This window comes from Mus caroli, unplaced genomic scaffold, assembly GCF_978045245.1.
Source record: "Mus caroli unplaced genomic scaffold, Mus_caroli_1 scaffold_3, whole genome shotgun sequence".
Classification (NCBI taxonomy): domain Eukaryota; kingdom Metazoa; phylum Chordata; class Mammalia; order Rodentia; family Muridae; genus Mus; species Mus caroli.
Genome location: NW_028227258.1, coordinates 27063988 through 27079838, shown reverse-complemented (window position 1 = coordinate 27079838; position 15851 = coordinate 27063988). Strand labels below are relative to the sequence as shown.

Sequence of the window (15851 nt, the reverse complement as noted above, 5' to 3'; positions counted from 1 at the left end):
ATTCTGTTGCTGATGCTCGTATCTATGGTTCCAGATTTCTTTCCTAGGGTTTCTATCTCCAGTGTTGCCTCATTTTGGGTTTTCTTTATTGTGTCTACTTCCCTTTTTAGGTCTAGTATGGTTTTGTTCATTTCCATCATCTGTTTGGATGTGTTTTCCTGTTTTTCTGTAAGGACTTCTACCTGTTTGATTATGTTATCCTGTTTTTCTTTAAGGATTTGTAACTCTTTAGCAGTGTTCTCCTGCAATTCTTTAAGGGATTTTTGTGCTTCCTCTTTATTGTCTTCTACCTGTTTAGCAGTGTTCTCCTGTATTTCTTTAAGTGTGTTATTAAAGTCCTTCTTGAAGTCCTCTACCATCATCAGGAGATATGCTTTTAGATCCGTGTCTAGCTTTTCCGGTGTGTTGGGGTGCCCTGGACTGGGCGAAGTGGGGGTGCTGGGTTCTGATGATGGTGAGTGGTCTTGGTTTCTGTTAGTAAGATTATTACGTTTACCTTTCGCCATCTGGTAATCTCTGGGGTTAGTTGTTATCGTTGTCACTGTTTAAAGATTGGAGCAGAAGCTGTGTTCCACTCACCAGCAGTCTCAAAATCCTGCGGCGGGGGTCGTGGGTAGCTGACGGTACCCCGGTGCTGGTCTAGCTGGAAGAGGCCTGTGGTCCTACTTAGGCCGGTTTTCTGCTTCCCTAACTAATGCAGTCTCTGGTCCCGCATGCAATTGGATTGGAGCAGAAGCTGTGCTCCACTCACCAGAAGTCTTAAGATCCTGTGGCGGGTGTTGTGGGTAGCTGGCGAGTGTCAGCCGACCCTGCGCCCCAGCTGCCCCGGTGCTTTTCTGACCGGAAGAGGCTTGTGGCCCTATGTAGGCCGGATTTCTCTCTCCCCAACCAGAGCAGTCTCAGGTCCCGCGTGATTGGACTGGAGCAGAAGCTGTGTTCCACTCACCAGCAGTCCCAAAATCCTGCGGCGGGGGTCGTGGGTAGCTGGCGGGTGTCAGGCAACCCTGCGCTCCAGCTACCCCGGCACTCCCATCTTTCAGTTCTGCCCTGGGTCATCTTGTTAAGACAGGAGGCTCTGGCTCAGAGGGCCAGGGCACACCTTGTCTTTCCAGCAAGGTCCCAGGAGTTGGGGACGGCACCAGTCTGCTCGCAGCACTGGTTTAGAGCATTTCCACAGCAAACCTGGATGTGAATGATCGTTTTGAGCAATTTGCCTTTCATTTTGATATTAAAAACTTACAGTTCCAGAAATAGAATAATTCACTCTTTCACTATTTCATTCATCAAAAAAATCTCTAAGGTCTTTTTATTTATCCATCTGATGCTAGTTGTGAAGAATAAAATATCTAAATTGTGGTTCCTCAGCAATGCTCTGTTATAGTACCAGCAGAATCTAAAGTCCTGAATATATCAATCAATTGAGTAAGTTTGAAAAAAATCTAAAATGCTGGTTATAACTAATGTGTAGCTCACTGTGTCAGACAGCACATGGCATAGCAAAAGCACAGAAGCCCTGTGGAAGGGTTGTACCCTTAAAGAGAGTGGGAGCACTCTGATGCACACTGTGCATCAGAGCACTGTGATGCACACCTGTAAATTCCAAGACTTGGGAGGGTCAGGAGCTCAAGTTTATCCGTGGCTCTATAATGAATTCAAGGAAGGCAACCTGTCTCAAAAAATAAGACAAGCAAAAATTGAGAAGTATAGACAGAAAAAAGTAGGGAGGGTCATGACAAGGAGGTGACATTTAAAGAGGGCCTTGTAGAGCAGAACGATTAAAGAAAGTAGAAGATGGAGACTATCACCTACACTGGTCAGAAAGCAAGCACAACTGAGTGTCCAAACCCAGTGATGAATCTACAGCACAATCCAAGGCTCAGGGAACACTGTGAACGATGGGGTGGAAATATTAAGAGCCATAAACGTAGGCCAACTACTGTGAGGTAATGTTTTCTAATAATGACAGCCATGGTGCACCCATGAAATCTTAACAATGCTGACTCTGCTCTCAGCACTGATCCCTTCCGGGGCAGCAGGTGCAGTGCTCGTGCAAAGGGTAAGCAGATATTACCTGTCACACACGGAGCAGGGCTGTGAGAGGAGTAATGAGTATCAGGTTACATCTGATAGGTAAAGTATAAGAAGCTATGCATTTCTTTGTTTACGAAAGAATACAAAACTGATTCCTTTAGTTGACCTAAGGAATAAAATGATTATTTAGCTAATTAGAGAAACAAATTATTTACTACTTACCCCAATGTTAAACATTCCTGTGAAATACTCCATATTTGCTTGAATGAACCAAATATTGCTTAAACCAAGTTCGTCACTTCTCTTCTTAGCACGGATTAATGATAATTCCTTGTTCTCTATTAACGTAACCTAGATTTTATGTAGAAAAAAAACAATCTTGTATACTCAGTAACACAATTCAGACATTATCATCCAGCATTATTACGATACTTCATATTTTAAAAAGTAGAACGTCTTTACTAATTCTCTATCCAGTATGACAGTTCAAAATGAACAATGTATTAAATCCTTCAAGTTCTGCATGGCATGATATAAGAGAGAAAAAGAGAGACAGCAGTGTGCTCTGTGCTCACCTAAGACAGGCAGGGATAATGAGAGCTCATGCTTGATGACTAAGCCAGACGTTCATGGAGAAATAATTAATAATGGAGGTCTCAAAAATGAACAAAATTACCTAAGGGAATGGCTTGGCCTACAGAAGATTATAGTATAGAGTATTTAAAGAACTGAGGAAACTAATACTGTTTGGCACAGTGCACGGTAACAATGAAAGTGAAAAACAAGCAGGAGGTAAAGGATGGAGCCGGGGTGGAAGAAAGGACGGAGGGCCATGTTGTGTGCTTATGATAAAACAAGGCTCCATCAGCTGCAGAGAACAGCAGGGATTGGTGGGGGCAGGACAGAGGCTGACAGGAGCTTCCTACGGTAACCACAGGTAGAGTTAATACATTGTTATTACTATCATTTTTTTGTTTTTGTTTTTGCCTTATGCACACTCAATAGTAAAATACTTTATCACTTTACATAAAACATCTGGCACACAGATAAACCTTCTAGTTTTATCTAGCTGAAGCCCCCTCCCAGGTCAGTCTATCTATGTTTCCAGGAGAGTCACAAGAAAAGCAAAACAGTTTGCCACCCCCACGGCTTCTCAGGCTCTGCTCTGTGAGCTCATAGTCGATAGAAACATGGTCTCTGCAGCAGTACAACAGGGGCTTGCCTCTTCACCATGGACTTTATGTGTTTTCTCTTTATTCTCTAAGGCAGTGGCTCTCACCCTCCCTCACACTGTGACCCTCTAACTCAGCTCCTCATGCTGTGGTGGCCTCCAACCACAACATTATTTTGCTGTTACTTCATAATTGTAATTTTGCTACTGTTATGCATTGTACGTAAATATTTTTGGAGACAGAGGCTTTCCAAATGAGATGCGACCTACAGGTTGAGAACTGCTGCTCTAAGGAAAGACAACAATCCCACCTCAGTTGTTCTCCCATCAGGTGCCGTCTCTATCTGCCAGCTCTCTGTCTTTTTGGTCGTCACAGAGACTGGGAGCTCAAACTATGCCCCAGTCGAATTATATATATATACATATATATATATATATATGTATATATATATATATGTATATATATATAAAGTGACACTTTCACCAAATAGCTTATGTTAAAATGTGGTCCTTGGAAACATTTATAGTTATGATTGTGTTGAAAATTAAGTTAGTTATATCATATGTTTTTTATTCAATAATGTAATACGTATCTCTTTTACTTACACACATACACTTTAAAAAAGACTGATAACTCTACTGTGGTCTTACTTTCCTTTTGTCCCCAATTAAGATTCTGATCTTCAAGGAAAGTATGTGCCACATAGTTGACTTGAATCAATAATTAGGAATGCAGAGTTCAGATTAGGCCAGATATGGCCCATTTTGTACATTATTAACCTTACCTGGCACGAGGGCAGCATGTGGGCAAGAACAATTCCAACATGGCCCTGAAAGTAAGACAAAGCAGTTAAGTCCGGTTCTCACAGCTCTTGTTCGTTAAACAATGACCTTGAAGGATGTAGCAAGGTCTTATGATCTTGGACAGGCTAAAGGATGAGAGGAGACATACGATACCCCGCCACTGCAGAAATCCACAATTCTGTCCCCAGGTTTGGCTTGATTCAGCACCAGGTAGACAAGGTTGTTTAACTGCTGCTGTTTCCTCAGAGCTCGGTCAGTGGACATTTTACCTGCGGAAGATAAGTGATGAAGAAAACAGTTAATGCCATGGGGGACCAATGAGACAGAGAGGAGTGTCCTAGTGTGGATGTCCATATGTATACACACACATGAAGGAGTGAACTGCGAATTTCATGTAATTCCTGTGAGAGAGCCAAAGAAGTACAACTCAGAGTCTAGCTCTAATTCTGATGATCCTATTTTAATTAGTAAGTACTTGAACGCTTGACCCCAGTTGGTGGAGGAATTTGGAGATGTTATGGTACATTTGGGAGGGGAGCCTTGCAGGAAGAAGTGTATCACTGGGAGGTAGGGAGAACGTTAGTGTTTACAGCTCTACCCCACTTCCCATTTTCTCTCTTTGCCTCCTGTATGTTGGCGATGCTGTGACCAACCTGCTGCCTGTTCCTGCTGTATTCTTTCTGAGCCATAATGGACATTCCCTCTGGAACCAAAAGCAGAATTATACTGTTTCTTCTATAACTTGCTTTTAGTCCTAGAATTTTATTACTGCAACAGAAAAGCAACTAATGCTATCTAACTTTTCTTTCAATGAAGACAAGATTCTTCTAAAGAATAAACGTAATATCTGAAACATTAAATTCAGAACCATAAAGGACTTAGTCAATTTGAATACATGAAGAAACTTTAGTCCTTCATTGCTCTCAGAGATATACTGTAAGGACTACCAACTTGAACACTGTTTAAATCTCCTTACAGAGTTATAACACCATTTGAATTATTTGTATATCCTAGAACTCTGATTTCTTTTAGTGGGACCCTGAGAAAGCAGGGAACATAGGTGTCACACAGTCTGAACTGTATCAGTGGTTACTGTATTGAGAGGGAAAATGGGTTTTCTTATTCCCACATCAAAGCTTCCTTCCTCACGAGTCAGACATCAAAAGTTAATGCAATTAGGGACTAGAGATAGGCGTTTCCAAGTACAGGGCCAGCAGTATTAGAACATTGTGAGTTTTCTTTCAAAGCCTACTGTGGCAATCCCAAAACATCCTTAGAAGATGAATGGCATTGTTGTTTGTTTTATGTATAAAACACATTTCTTCAATATGATAAAAAACACGTAAGAATATCGAGATTTTCCCACTCCACTTTAACAGAACAAGATAGAATCTCTTTGTCTTTTCTTTTTCCTATTTTACTTCTTCAACTTCAAAAGTAACATTTACATGCATATATAAACATCTCAAATCCATAATTATATATGCACATATACAAACATATTAAATATCTTTTAATGTCAGTGCATTTATCTCTAAGCATATACTTTAATGGTACATAGTATTCCACTGGATTATGCATACAGCATGGTTTCAATAACCTGTGTTCTATTTTGACAATACGATCATAATCAGATGGATGAATTTTTACATATTCTCAATTATTTACCATGTCTAACTTGAATCTCAAACATTAAGAGTTTGACAATCTAGTGAACTCATTTGTGAGGACAGTTTAATGTGGCTTTTTATTTTAAAAGGATAATCATTTCTCTAATAATGTGGTTGTAAACACTGATACCACTCTTCTAAGTATTTCTCTTTATGAAAAGGGCCCAAGTGTTATCATGACAACTTTCAAACACACAGCACAAGTGAAACAATTTAGCAATCAACACCTTTGCATTAGTTTTCGTTATTGCAACAGAATACCCAGGTCAGGCAAACTTATGAGGGAAAAGTGGTTCACTTATCATTTTAGAGGCTCAGAGTCCACCAGACAGCACTAGCTGTTGTGAGGGACCACAGCAAATGCAGAAGAAAAAAATAAAACGGAGGTGAGGCAGAATGCTCTAGACTCAGATATCAGGGTTGGGCTGGCTTCTTAAGCAATAACAAATGAAACTCATTTATTAACTGATTGGTTTACTGTGTGTCTGTAGGCTTATGCCATGGAATGTGTGAAGAGGTCAGAAGACAGCTTGCGTGGGAGTTCTCTTACTTTATGATGTGGGTCTTAGCGATAGAACTTAGGTCATCAGGGTTAGCAGCAATCATCTTTCCTGGCTTAACCACCCTGCTGGCCCATGCTCAGACTTTTATAATAGCTGATAACTTACTAGGAGACCAGCAGATCCATCTTGTGCAATGACCTAATGACCTATGAGCTCCCATTCATAATACCTACTACAAACAACATCAAACCCATGGCAGTCTCTATGCCTTCCATGTAGCTTCTGCCATTAACAATTCATTGCATGTGATGCACCATACCCCTGTCTATCTCTCCCGCTAACCATCCCAATTTGGTTCAATTTGGAATAAGAGAGTAAGAATACAGGATATGAAGGTTGGTATGATGGCTTGGTGGGGAAAGATGCTGGCCTCCAGGCCTGACAGTGACCTGAGTTTGATCTTGAGACATAATGGTGGAAGAAGACAACTAACTATTCCATGCTGCCCTCTGACCTCCACACACACTTCATGAAACACACACGCGTGTGCACACACATAGGTAAAATAGGAATAAAGGAGAGGGAAAAAATGGCAAAATCAAAAGCAGAAGACAAAACACAAGTAAATCTACCCTGAGCTTGGTCTGAGGGCTAGAGTCCCAGACGCTGCTGCAGTGAAGACAGTGAGGCAGAGTGAACACAGACACCTAAGTCTTTGCCCTATTTGTGGAGTTTCTTAAAAGGAAGTCAAAAGGAATCATCATTTTTTTTTTGAAGAACAATTACTTGACATTATAGAAAAAAATAAACAGAGTGTCTAGCTGTGAATCATATAAGTACTTCTAGGAAAAACTGAGACCAGCCTAACTCCCTCCTTATGTGTGTTTCAAAAGCGAGCTCTTATAAAGATTTGTCTTCGTAAGGCTATCTTTGCAAGTAAACATTTCTATGCCAAAATGAAATGTGAAGACAAAGCTCTTTTCAGATTTGTGTTTAAGTGGAAAGACTACCAGGTACACACAGTATTCACCAAGGCTGAACCAAAAATACAGCAGCCAGGTCCCTAGATACTTTAAAAACTGCCTCAATAGAAAACTCTCTTTTCATTCCAGATTTTTAAGTATTATGAAGCTCTTGGAAACATGAACAGGATCTCAAGTATACTCCACAAGGTATTAATTTAAAAATCAAATAAATCCTACTTTGTATTTTTATTCAGTGTCCTCGTATCTAAAAATTATAAAATGTAATCTACTTTTAGCTTCAATACAAATGACAGTCCTGATACTGCAGTGGAGAAAGAACCCAAGCCGAGGACATTGAATACACATGATGTCACGACTCTTCTACAATGTGATCTCTGTCCCATTCCCATTAGGATGTACTTGATTATTTAGACAATGTAATTGCTTTCGGCCTTGTTGCAGAGTGAGGAAAACAAGGTTTTTAGTCAAGGAGAAGACTTGTTTAAAAACAACGACGTAAAGAAACAAGGCGAAGGGCTTGCACTGGGCCTGGATGCCTGCTTGGGTTTGGGCCATTCTTAATGTTTTCTTTCTTGGCTTGAAGCACCAATGTACCCTGCATGCTTGATTATATACAAAAGCTCAGAAAATGATTGGGTTAAACATATATTGAACTTCACTAAAGATTCTTTTGTTGTTTTGTTTTCAAAGCATTTCTCTAAGCTATGGTAAAATCACATTGCATCAATTTAAAAATAAAAGGATTCTGAAAAAAAAAAGACTGAAAATTAATAGTTTAGTGGCTTTAAAAATACACCTTCGACTTGAGAAACTATAAAATCAGGAAAGCAAAAGCGTATTTACTCCACATCTCTGTGCTTAGCACCCTTCTAGAAAGCCAGTGGATCAACTGAAGAACAGAGCACCTTTGATTATAGATCAGGGGGAAGACAAGCATGAATCTCAATGTCTCTCCCCGCCCCAACTCCCTCGGCCCTGCCCTCCCCTGAAAAGGCCTGATTAAGAGTGCTAAGGAAGTCTTTTATTATAGGGAAACAGAGATTCAGGTTTCTTCTTAGGGTAGCTACTGCTGCTTTGCCTGGAGCAGTAACCTTCTGCATGCCTAGTCTTCACTATATGCTGAGCCCAGATCTTCTCAAAATGTGTACGTCACAATATCTACCCTTAAGGTACAACCTGAGGACCTAGTAAGAAGGTATATGTACTGAAGATCAAACACTAATGCTTGATGCATTAAAAGAAGCCCTTATAGAGATCCAGAGGAACAGAAATGGATGACTGAATGAGCTGTGGGAAGCCTGCTAAGGACAATCCAGCCTGTCTGGTGGAAATCCACAATGAGCTAACCTGGGAGGGGAGGGATTCTGGCAGGTCTGAAACAACATGCAAGGCAGGTGTGGAAGGCCACCAGTGGCCAGCCTATAACATGTCATGTGCTTAGACCTTCTTAAGGCTTATTTCTGTTTGAATGGACATACGATTATTCTTGTAGTTATACATTAAAGATGTTTTTTAACAATGCTAGCCTGAATCTTTTTATTATATATAATATATGAGATTATTCATAACAATTTCTGGAGCATTCAAACTGTTTGAGTGACCTCAATCGTGGCTCACTGCCATAAGCAAGAGAATTAAGAAATGAGATTGACCAGCTAACCCACAGAGTCATTCTGAACCATGGGGTTGGAGACCATCAGTCTCCTGGACTCCCTGCTGGACTTTTCTTCTTCCCTGGTTACATCCCATGGTGTTACACTCTGGCTGTGCACAGTAGCAATCAGAGAGTGAGCTTTATCTGGATTGCTGACTGAAGCCTCTTCAAAGCTACCTAGAAATCTCTCTCCTTTGTTTAAATATCTTGAAGACTTCCCTCTGCCTTAAGATAAAACAAAAATGAACCAACCAACCAACCAACCAACCAACCAACCAACCAAAACCTTACCTCTTGGCAAGAAAGAAAACAAAGCCTTTAATGGCCTGGTCCACAAAATACTACCCACTGACATCTCTGCTACTTCTGATGTCTCCTGGGTACTAGCCTCATCACACTTAATTTGCTACATCAGTCCCTTTATGCTACTTCCTTTTGTTTTAAGCCTATTTGTTTTCTTTTGGACTCCAGGAGCCTCATCCCTCCCTCATCCCAGACTCTACTGAGTATGTACTACTTTTAAAGTGATAAGTACTTAAAAGACAATAACAAAAAGGATATTTTAGAAACTTTTTGCTACTTTTCAAAATAACCAGTACTCTCTACTATAAAACTTATTGCCATTAACAAGTGAAAAATTAGATAAAATGATATCTAGTCATAACTTAGTTTAATAACACCCCAGAAAAGAGACATTAGTCAAAATTGCTTCTGTCTCTCTGAAACATAAATGAGTCTTCCTACAACTGCATAAACTCACGTCTCAGTTGAATGAAAAGACTATTATGAGATTGATAGGCATGTAATAGATATTTGGTAGTAAGTTTTTTAAATGAGTGATTAAATGCTTTAATTGCATTCCAATCTAGTATTCTAAAGTTTTCAAGTTTTATGTATGAAAAAGTTAGGTATCAATTCTCTGATTGTATTTGTTGAGACAGTAAAATCAATGATGGAAGTGTCTTAAGTTGGCTAAGAAGTTATTTGCAGGCTGGCATCACTAACCAACCCTCCTGGACACCTGGATCCCAGTGACCATTGTTCAGTAGTCGGTACTTAGTAACCATCTCATAACTCTTTGCCCACCCACACACCCTACGGTTCAGTCTATGAGACTAATAACCCTAGTTGTGTTATGCGAGCATGGCTGCATCACATGATCTTCACTAGTGTAATTTTACTGCATATAAGATTAGAGTATTTGACAAATATTACCACAAACGACAGAAGAACAAAAGACAGAGATAGAAATCCGTAATGTGGCCTCAAAAGAGGCCACATTATACTTCCTAAATGAGCAATGCCTTCATAAAGACCACACAACACACAGGTCAGGCAACCACCATGGTCTGTACAAACAAAACTTTTCTGAAAACGCTAGAGATACAAGCATGTATAATGTACTGTTTCTCCCTTAGTGAACCACACTATAGGAGAGCTTGCTTGCTATAGTATAGTTTACTTACTATAGGATGATATCCCAAGAGAGCTTATGAAATGCCCTTTGTTAACAACGTTGTATAACGTATATGTAAAGTAGATTTAACAATAGCAAATATGCACACATCTCCTAAGCATCTAAAAGGTTTTATATGACCCCATCTGCTGCTAGGGGAGCTCCTGCACATTCAATACATCATTACCTAGGAACTCCCAAGTTGCCGGTGCGAAGGACATTTTCTGTAGTATTCTAGTGAGGACAATGCACACTTTTACAGGACAATTAGCAGTTGCTTACAGTCACAGGCTGGGGACTCAGTGAAGGACCTCTAATATCAGGTTCAATCTTCTTCCCACCATGACTGTTATTTCTCAAATGGATGAAGGGCTGTTGGAGCTCCCTGTCATCATTACCTTTCCTTATGTGCTGGAGCTAAGAAAATGAGGTGTGTTTTTCACAGAAAGTAGGTAATTTCTCTAGAAACTACATATTAGGGAGAAATTTAATTCTTTAGAATCCATCATAAAATGTATTTTATTTCGGTGTCCTTTCTAAGTTAAAAATTCATCTAGCAGGCTTAACAGTAAAAAAGGTTCAGTTTATGTTGTGAAAGTCAATTTTGGAATAAGGCATTAGAGGTCTCATAAATCACATTTAATAAATTGACCTTATAGTGTCACCATTTCCAAAAAGCCATTTCTCCACCTTGGGACTTTAGTAACCTTTTGGATTTTATAGAAAATGGCACAGGAGGTTGAGCAATCAATTTGTGGCACCATCGGATTATTTAGGAAGAAAGAAATGAAAACAGATTGAGAAGATCTTCAGTGGTGCAGTACTGCAGATGCACACTAAAAATAGCAGGCACCTCTCACCTTTCCACATCCAACTCTACGCTGTCCTTAAAGGCTGACAGTAAGAATGCTTAGGTATAATGGATGGGAACAGCTGAATAAAGTACAGGCATCATATTTGGAAGCCAAAGGTTCACTTTGTTTATAGAGGAGTGTAAAGTGACTAATGGAAAATTTAAAACTTAATTCTACCGTTATTACTCTGAGATGATTAAAATAGTTTGATTGTAAAATACTACACCCAGAGTTAACTGAACACATACATTTTCATTTTTTTCAGTGTCCTTACATCAGATATCACTTATCTGCGATATTTTTATTCTTTTAAGGTTAAAACCACAATATATTTCAAGTTGTTCACAAGATCAAAACTTTTAGAATTAAAAAGTTAACTTTGGAAATCAGTTGCTCATTTTTCATTTTAGAAACTTAAGTTAACAACAGGAAAGTATTTTAATTAACTTTTTGAGACCAAATAATTCTTTATCTTCTAACTTGTAGTTAGACATAATTAGGTGAAATGGTATTCTGATGACCCCAAATACAGAGTGCTAATGTTCTCAGAATCCAGTGGTTCTTGTTTGTTTGTTTATTTGTTTGTTTGTTTGAAGAAGTATCATGGAGTAATTGAGATTCGGTAGTTGGCGAAGCTCTCAATGAATAAGTAACCAAACTGAGTTCTGAATACTGCGAAGAAACCAGATACGGGGAATAAGAAAGTTGACCTAAATACATGGAGAGGTATCTTAGTTTGGGCTTTATTGCTGTGAAGAGACACTATGACCAAGGTAACTATTATAAAGGAAAACATTTAATCATGGTTTGCTTCCAGCTTCAGAGGTTTAGTCCATTATCACCATGGCAGGAAACATGGCAGCATCTAGGTAGACATAGTGCTGGAGAAGGAGCTAAGAGTTCTATATCTTGATCTGCAGTCAGCAAAAAGGAATTGTGTTCCACAGTGGGCAGAGCTTTAGCATCTGGGACCTCAGAGCCTGCCCCCACAGTGGCACACCTACTCCAACAAGGCCATACTTCCTAATGGTACCAATCTCTATGGGCCAAGAATCCAAGCACATGAGTCTATGGGGATCATATCCATTTAAACCACTGCAGGAGGTATAGATACAAGCCTTTGGAGGGAAGAGATCTGGGGATGTGGTGAGAAGCCGCCATAATGATCTACATTATATATAACATTAATGCATACACTGTACAGCCACGAAGCGGGTATTCCTGTTTGCTGGTATAGGTACTAGGAATGAACATACTGTGCTGAGGATGCTATACTGTCTGCTGCATTCTCCTTTCGCAACAGCTCACAATGCTTTTGAGAGGTATGATGTAATGAAAATAGTTAACATTACTTACAATTATGATAATGAAGCCAGGATTCTGATCCTGACAGACCAGGACGTATGCTCTTATGTACCACATATGGAATCATAAATCTGTATCAGCAAAATATTTATGTAAGGTTTAAATATACACAGAGCTATGAATATGCTTGCTATATAGTAGGTTTATTCTCTTAACAAACTTTTCTCTCCTTTTGTATATTCTATATTGCCTCTCCTATGAATTATTACTATGCTTAATCTGTATTTCTAAAATCAGGTTAAGTTTAATCACTAAGTCTAATGCTTTCGTGTTTTTATAATTTAATCTCACAATTAGCAGGAAACACAAGCTAAAGTCTATTTTTTCCCTAGAAAATTTCATGTAGTCGATACTGAAATGTGTGCAGATGGCACTGATTTAATTTAAAAGCAGAAAGGTTAGTCAGAAGCCACCTTAGTGTTATTGCATGTAAAGGGTGCTCATCTTCTTTGGACCATGGTGTTAATACTGCTTCTATGACTTTACTAGTTGGATTTTTCAAAAAGGTTAATTTTATTTTTATTTATGTGTATGTATGTGTGCTGGGGTAAGTATTTGCTCTGTGTGTGTGTGTGTCTCCCTGGAGCTCAGAAGAAGGTCAGATCCCCTGGAGCTGGAATTATAGGTAGTTGGAACTTAATGTAGGTGCTGGGAATGAATGCTGGTCTTATGGAGGATCAAGAAGAGCTGTTAACAAAACACCCATGGAAGGAGTTACAGAGACAAAGTTTGGAGCTGAGACGAAAGGATGGACCATCTAGAGACTGCCATATCCGGGGATCCATTCCATAATCAGCTTCCAAACACTGACACCATTGCATACACTAGCAAGATTTTGCTTAAAAGGATCCAGATATAGCTGTCTCTTGTGAGACTATGCCGGGGCCTGGCAAACACAGAAGTAGATGCTCAAAGTCAGCTATTGGATGGATCACAGGGCCCCCAATGGAGGAGCTAGAGAAAGTACCCAAGGAGCTAAAGGGATCTGCAACCATATAGGTGGAACAACATTGTGAACTAACCAGTACCCCGGAGCTCTTGACTTTAGCTGCATATGTATCAAAAGATGGCCTAGTCGGCCATCACTGGAAAGAGAGGCCCATTGGACTTGCAAACTTTATATGTCCCAGTACACGGGGAATGCCAGGGCCAAAAAGTGGGAGTGGGTGGGTAGTGGAGTATGGGGGAGGGTATGGGGGACTTTTGGGATAGCATTGGAAATGTAAATGAGGAAAATACCTATTAAAAATATTTAAAAAAAAGAGCTGTTAACCATGCTACTATCTTTCCAGCTCCATAAATCACATTTTAAACTATGTTCTTATTATCTCTCTCCATCCATTTGCTGACCTCAAATGAACCATGAACAAAACCTAAAATTACTTATCTTACATTATGAAATCCTTTTTTCCTTTCTGGTAGTCTTATTTGATTATGGAATTGGATTGTTATTGGACAGTGATGTCTATTTCAGTCTACACCTTTATTATTTATCACTTATCCTATTGCAATGGTCTTCTGGGTTTTTTGAGATAGGCTCTCACTATGTAACCAGCACTTGAAATCCTGTCTTAGCCTCCAGAAGGCTGAGGTTACAGGCATTCATCACCATGACTGACCTGCAATAGTCTTCTAAATAAACGCTGCCCTATATTTTCATCCTTTCTTGGTCAATCTTTCTATTCATTCAGGTCTCAGGGCCATCATTCTCTGGTCCATTTCACCCCCTCCCACTCCTTTACTCTTGGAGACTTATTATTTTTTTGATGAGATGTTTCTAAACATACATTTAAAGCTTTAAACATGGTATTTGTTTTGCCATGACTACCAAAATTTCAAATATTATAAATCACTTATGGACCATTAGTCTTTAGGATATTAAGAGACAGTGGCTAGGGAGATGTCTCAGGTTAGGAGCACTTGCTGCTCTATGAGAGGACACAAGTTTCCAGCACTCACACGGAGGCTGACAACAATCCTTAACTATAGTTCCAGGGGACATGGTAACCATTTCTGGCCCCCTTGGGCACTAGGCATGCGAACAGTGCACATATACACATACAGGAAGACCTTCATTCATGCAAAATTTGCACATCTTTAAAAAAAGGTATTGAGAAGTACTGAGAAGAAAAAAGTAATGAGTTTCACCATAAGGCTGATTTGGGAAATGCATGTAGCCTCATCTACTTCATCTGCCAAGGTGTCACTCACATAGAGTGAACCTTATTCAAAACATCAAATACAAAATTCCAGAAATAATCAGATATTGGAAGAGACAGGAGAGAAGGACAGAGGGTCAGGAAATTGAATAGAAACATGTAGCAGTGGGGGGTGGGGAGCTGGTGGTAGCCACTAGAAAGTCCCAGACACCAGGGAAGAAGGATGCTCCCAGGAACCAATAGTGATGACTTTAGCTGAAATACCCAAGAAAGGGGAGACAGAACCTGTAAAGACCACCTCCAGTAGATAGGCATGGCCCCAGTTGAGAGATGGGGCCACCCACGTATCTCAAAATTTTTAACCCAGAAATGTTCCTGTCCAAAGGAAAGATAGGGACAAAAAATGGAACAGAGACCGAAGGAAAGACCATCCAGAGACCACCCCACCTAGAAATCCATCCAACATACAGTTACCAAACCCAGACACTATTGTGGATGCCAAGAAGTGCTTGCTGACAGGAACCCAGTATGGCTGTTCCCTGAGAGGTTCTACCAGTACCTGATCAATACAGATGCAGATACTCATAGCCAACCATCAGACTGAGCCCAGGGACTCCAATGGAAGAGACAGGGGAAGGACTGAAGGAGCTAAAAAGAATTACAACCCCATAGAAGAACAATATCAGCTAACTGGATCACCCAGAGTTCCCAGGGACTAAACCACCAACCAAAGAGTCTACATGGAGAGAGCCACGGTTCCAGATGCATATGTAGCAGAGGATGGCCTTATCTGACATCAATGGGATGGTAGGCCCTTGATCCTGTGGAGGCTTGATGCCCCAGGATAGGGGAATGTTAGAGCAGTGAGGCAGGAGTGGGTGAGTAGGTGGAGGAGCAGTCTTATAGAGGTAAAGGGGGGAGGAGGGGAAACGGGATGGGGGATTTGTGGAGGGGTAACCAGGAAGGAGGGTATCATTTAAAATGTAAATGAATAAAATGATTAATAAAATAAACTCCAGAAAGAAGCAATTATTAAGTTTTAAATTATATGCTATTGCAAGAGTATGAGAAAATTCATACCACACTGGTGTGTCTTACTTAGGACAGGAAGTATTCTTTTATTTAAAGTATCTATACTGTATATGCTAGCTATCTTACCTGTCCTTTGGTAGGCATCTCACTTTTCAGACAGGCTGTT

The 15851-nt window shown here is 39.9% G+C and overlaps 1 protein-coding gene and 1 long non-coding RNA gene across 7 annotated transcripts in view; one reads left to right on the top strand and one right to left on the bottom strand.

Moving 5' to 3' along the window:
• Gstcd (glutathione S-transferase C-terminal domain containing) overlaps positions 1-15851 on the bottom strand; it is a 104115-nt gene that overhangs the window by 18729 nt on the left and 69535 nt on the right. For all 6 annotated transcript variants that reach the window (XM_021157659.3, XM_029475262.2, XM_085835512.1 and 3 more), the window contains 3 exons: positions 4160-4275; positions 3988-4032; positions 2254-2382 (listed from right to left, as the gene is read on the bottom strand). In XM_021157659.3, the coding sequence (XP_021013318.1) occupies positions 2254-2382; positions 3988-4032; positions 4160-4275 (290 nt within the window). The remainder of the gene's footprint in view (positions 1-2253; positions 2383-3987; positions 4033-4159; positions 4276-15851) is intronic.
• On the top strand, positions 6289-7760 carry LOC110290837 (uncharacterized). Its single transcript, XR_002377512.2, has 3 exons — positions 6289-6574; positions 7292-7351; positions 7441-7760. It is a non-coding gene; the product is annotated as an uncharacterized LOC110290837 (long non-coding RNA).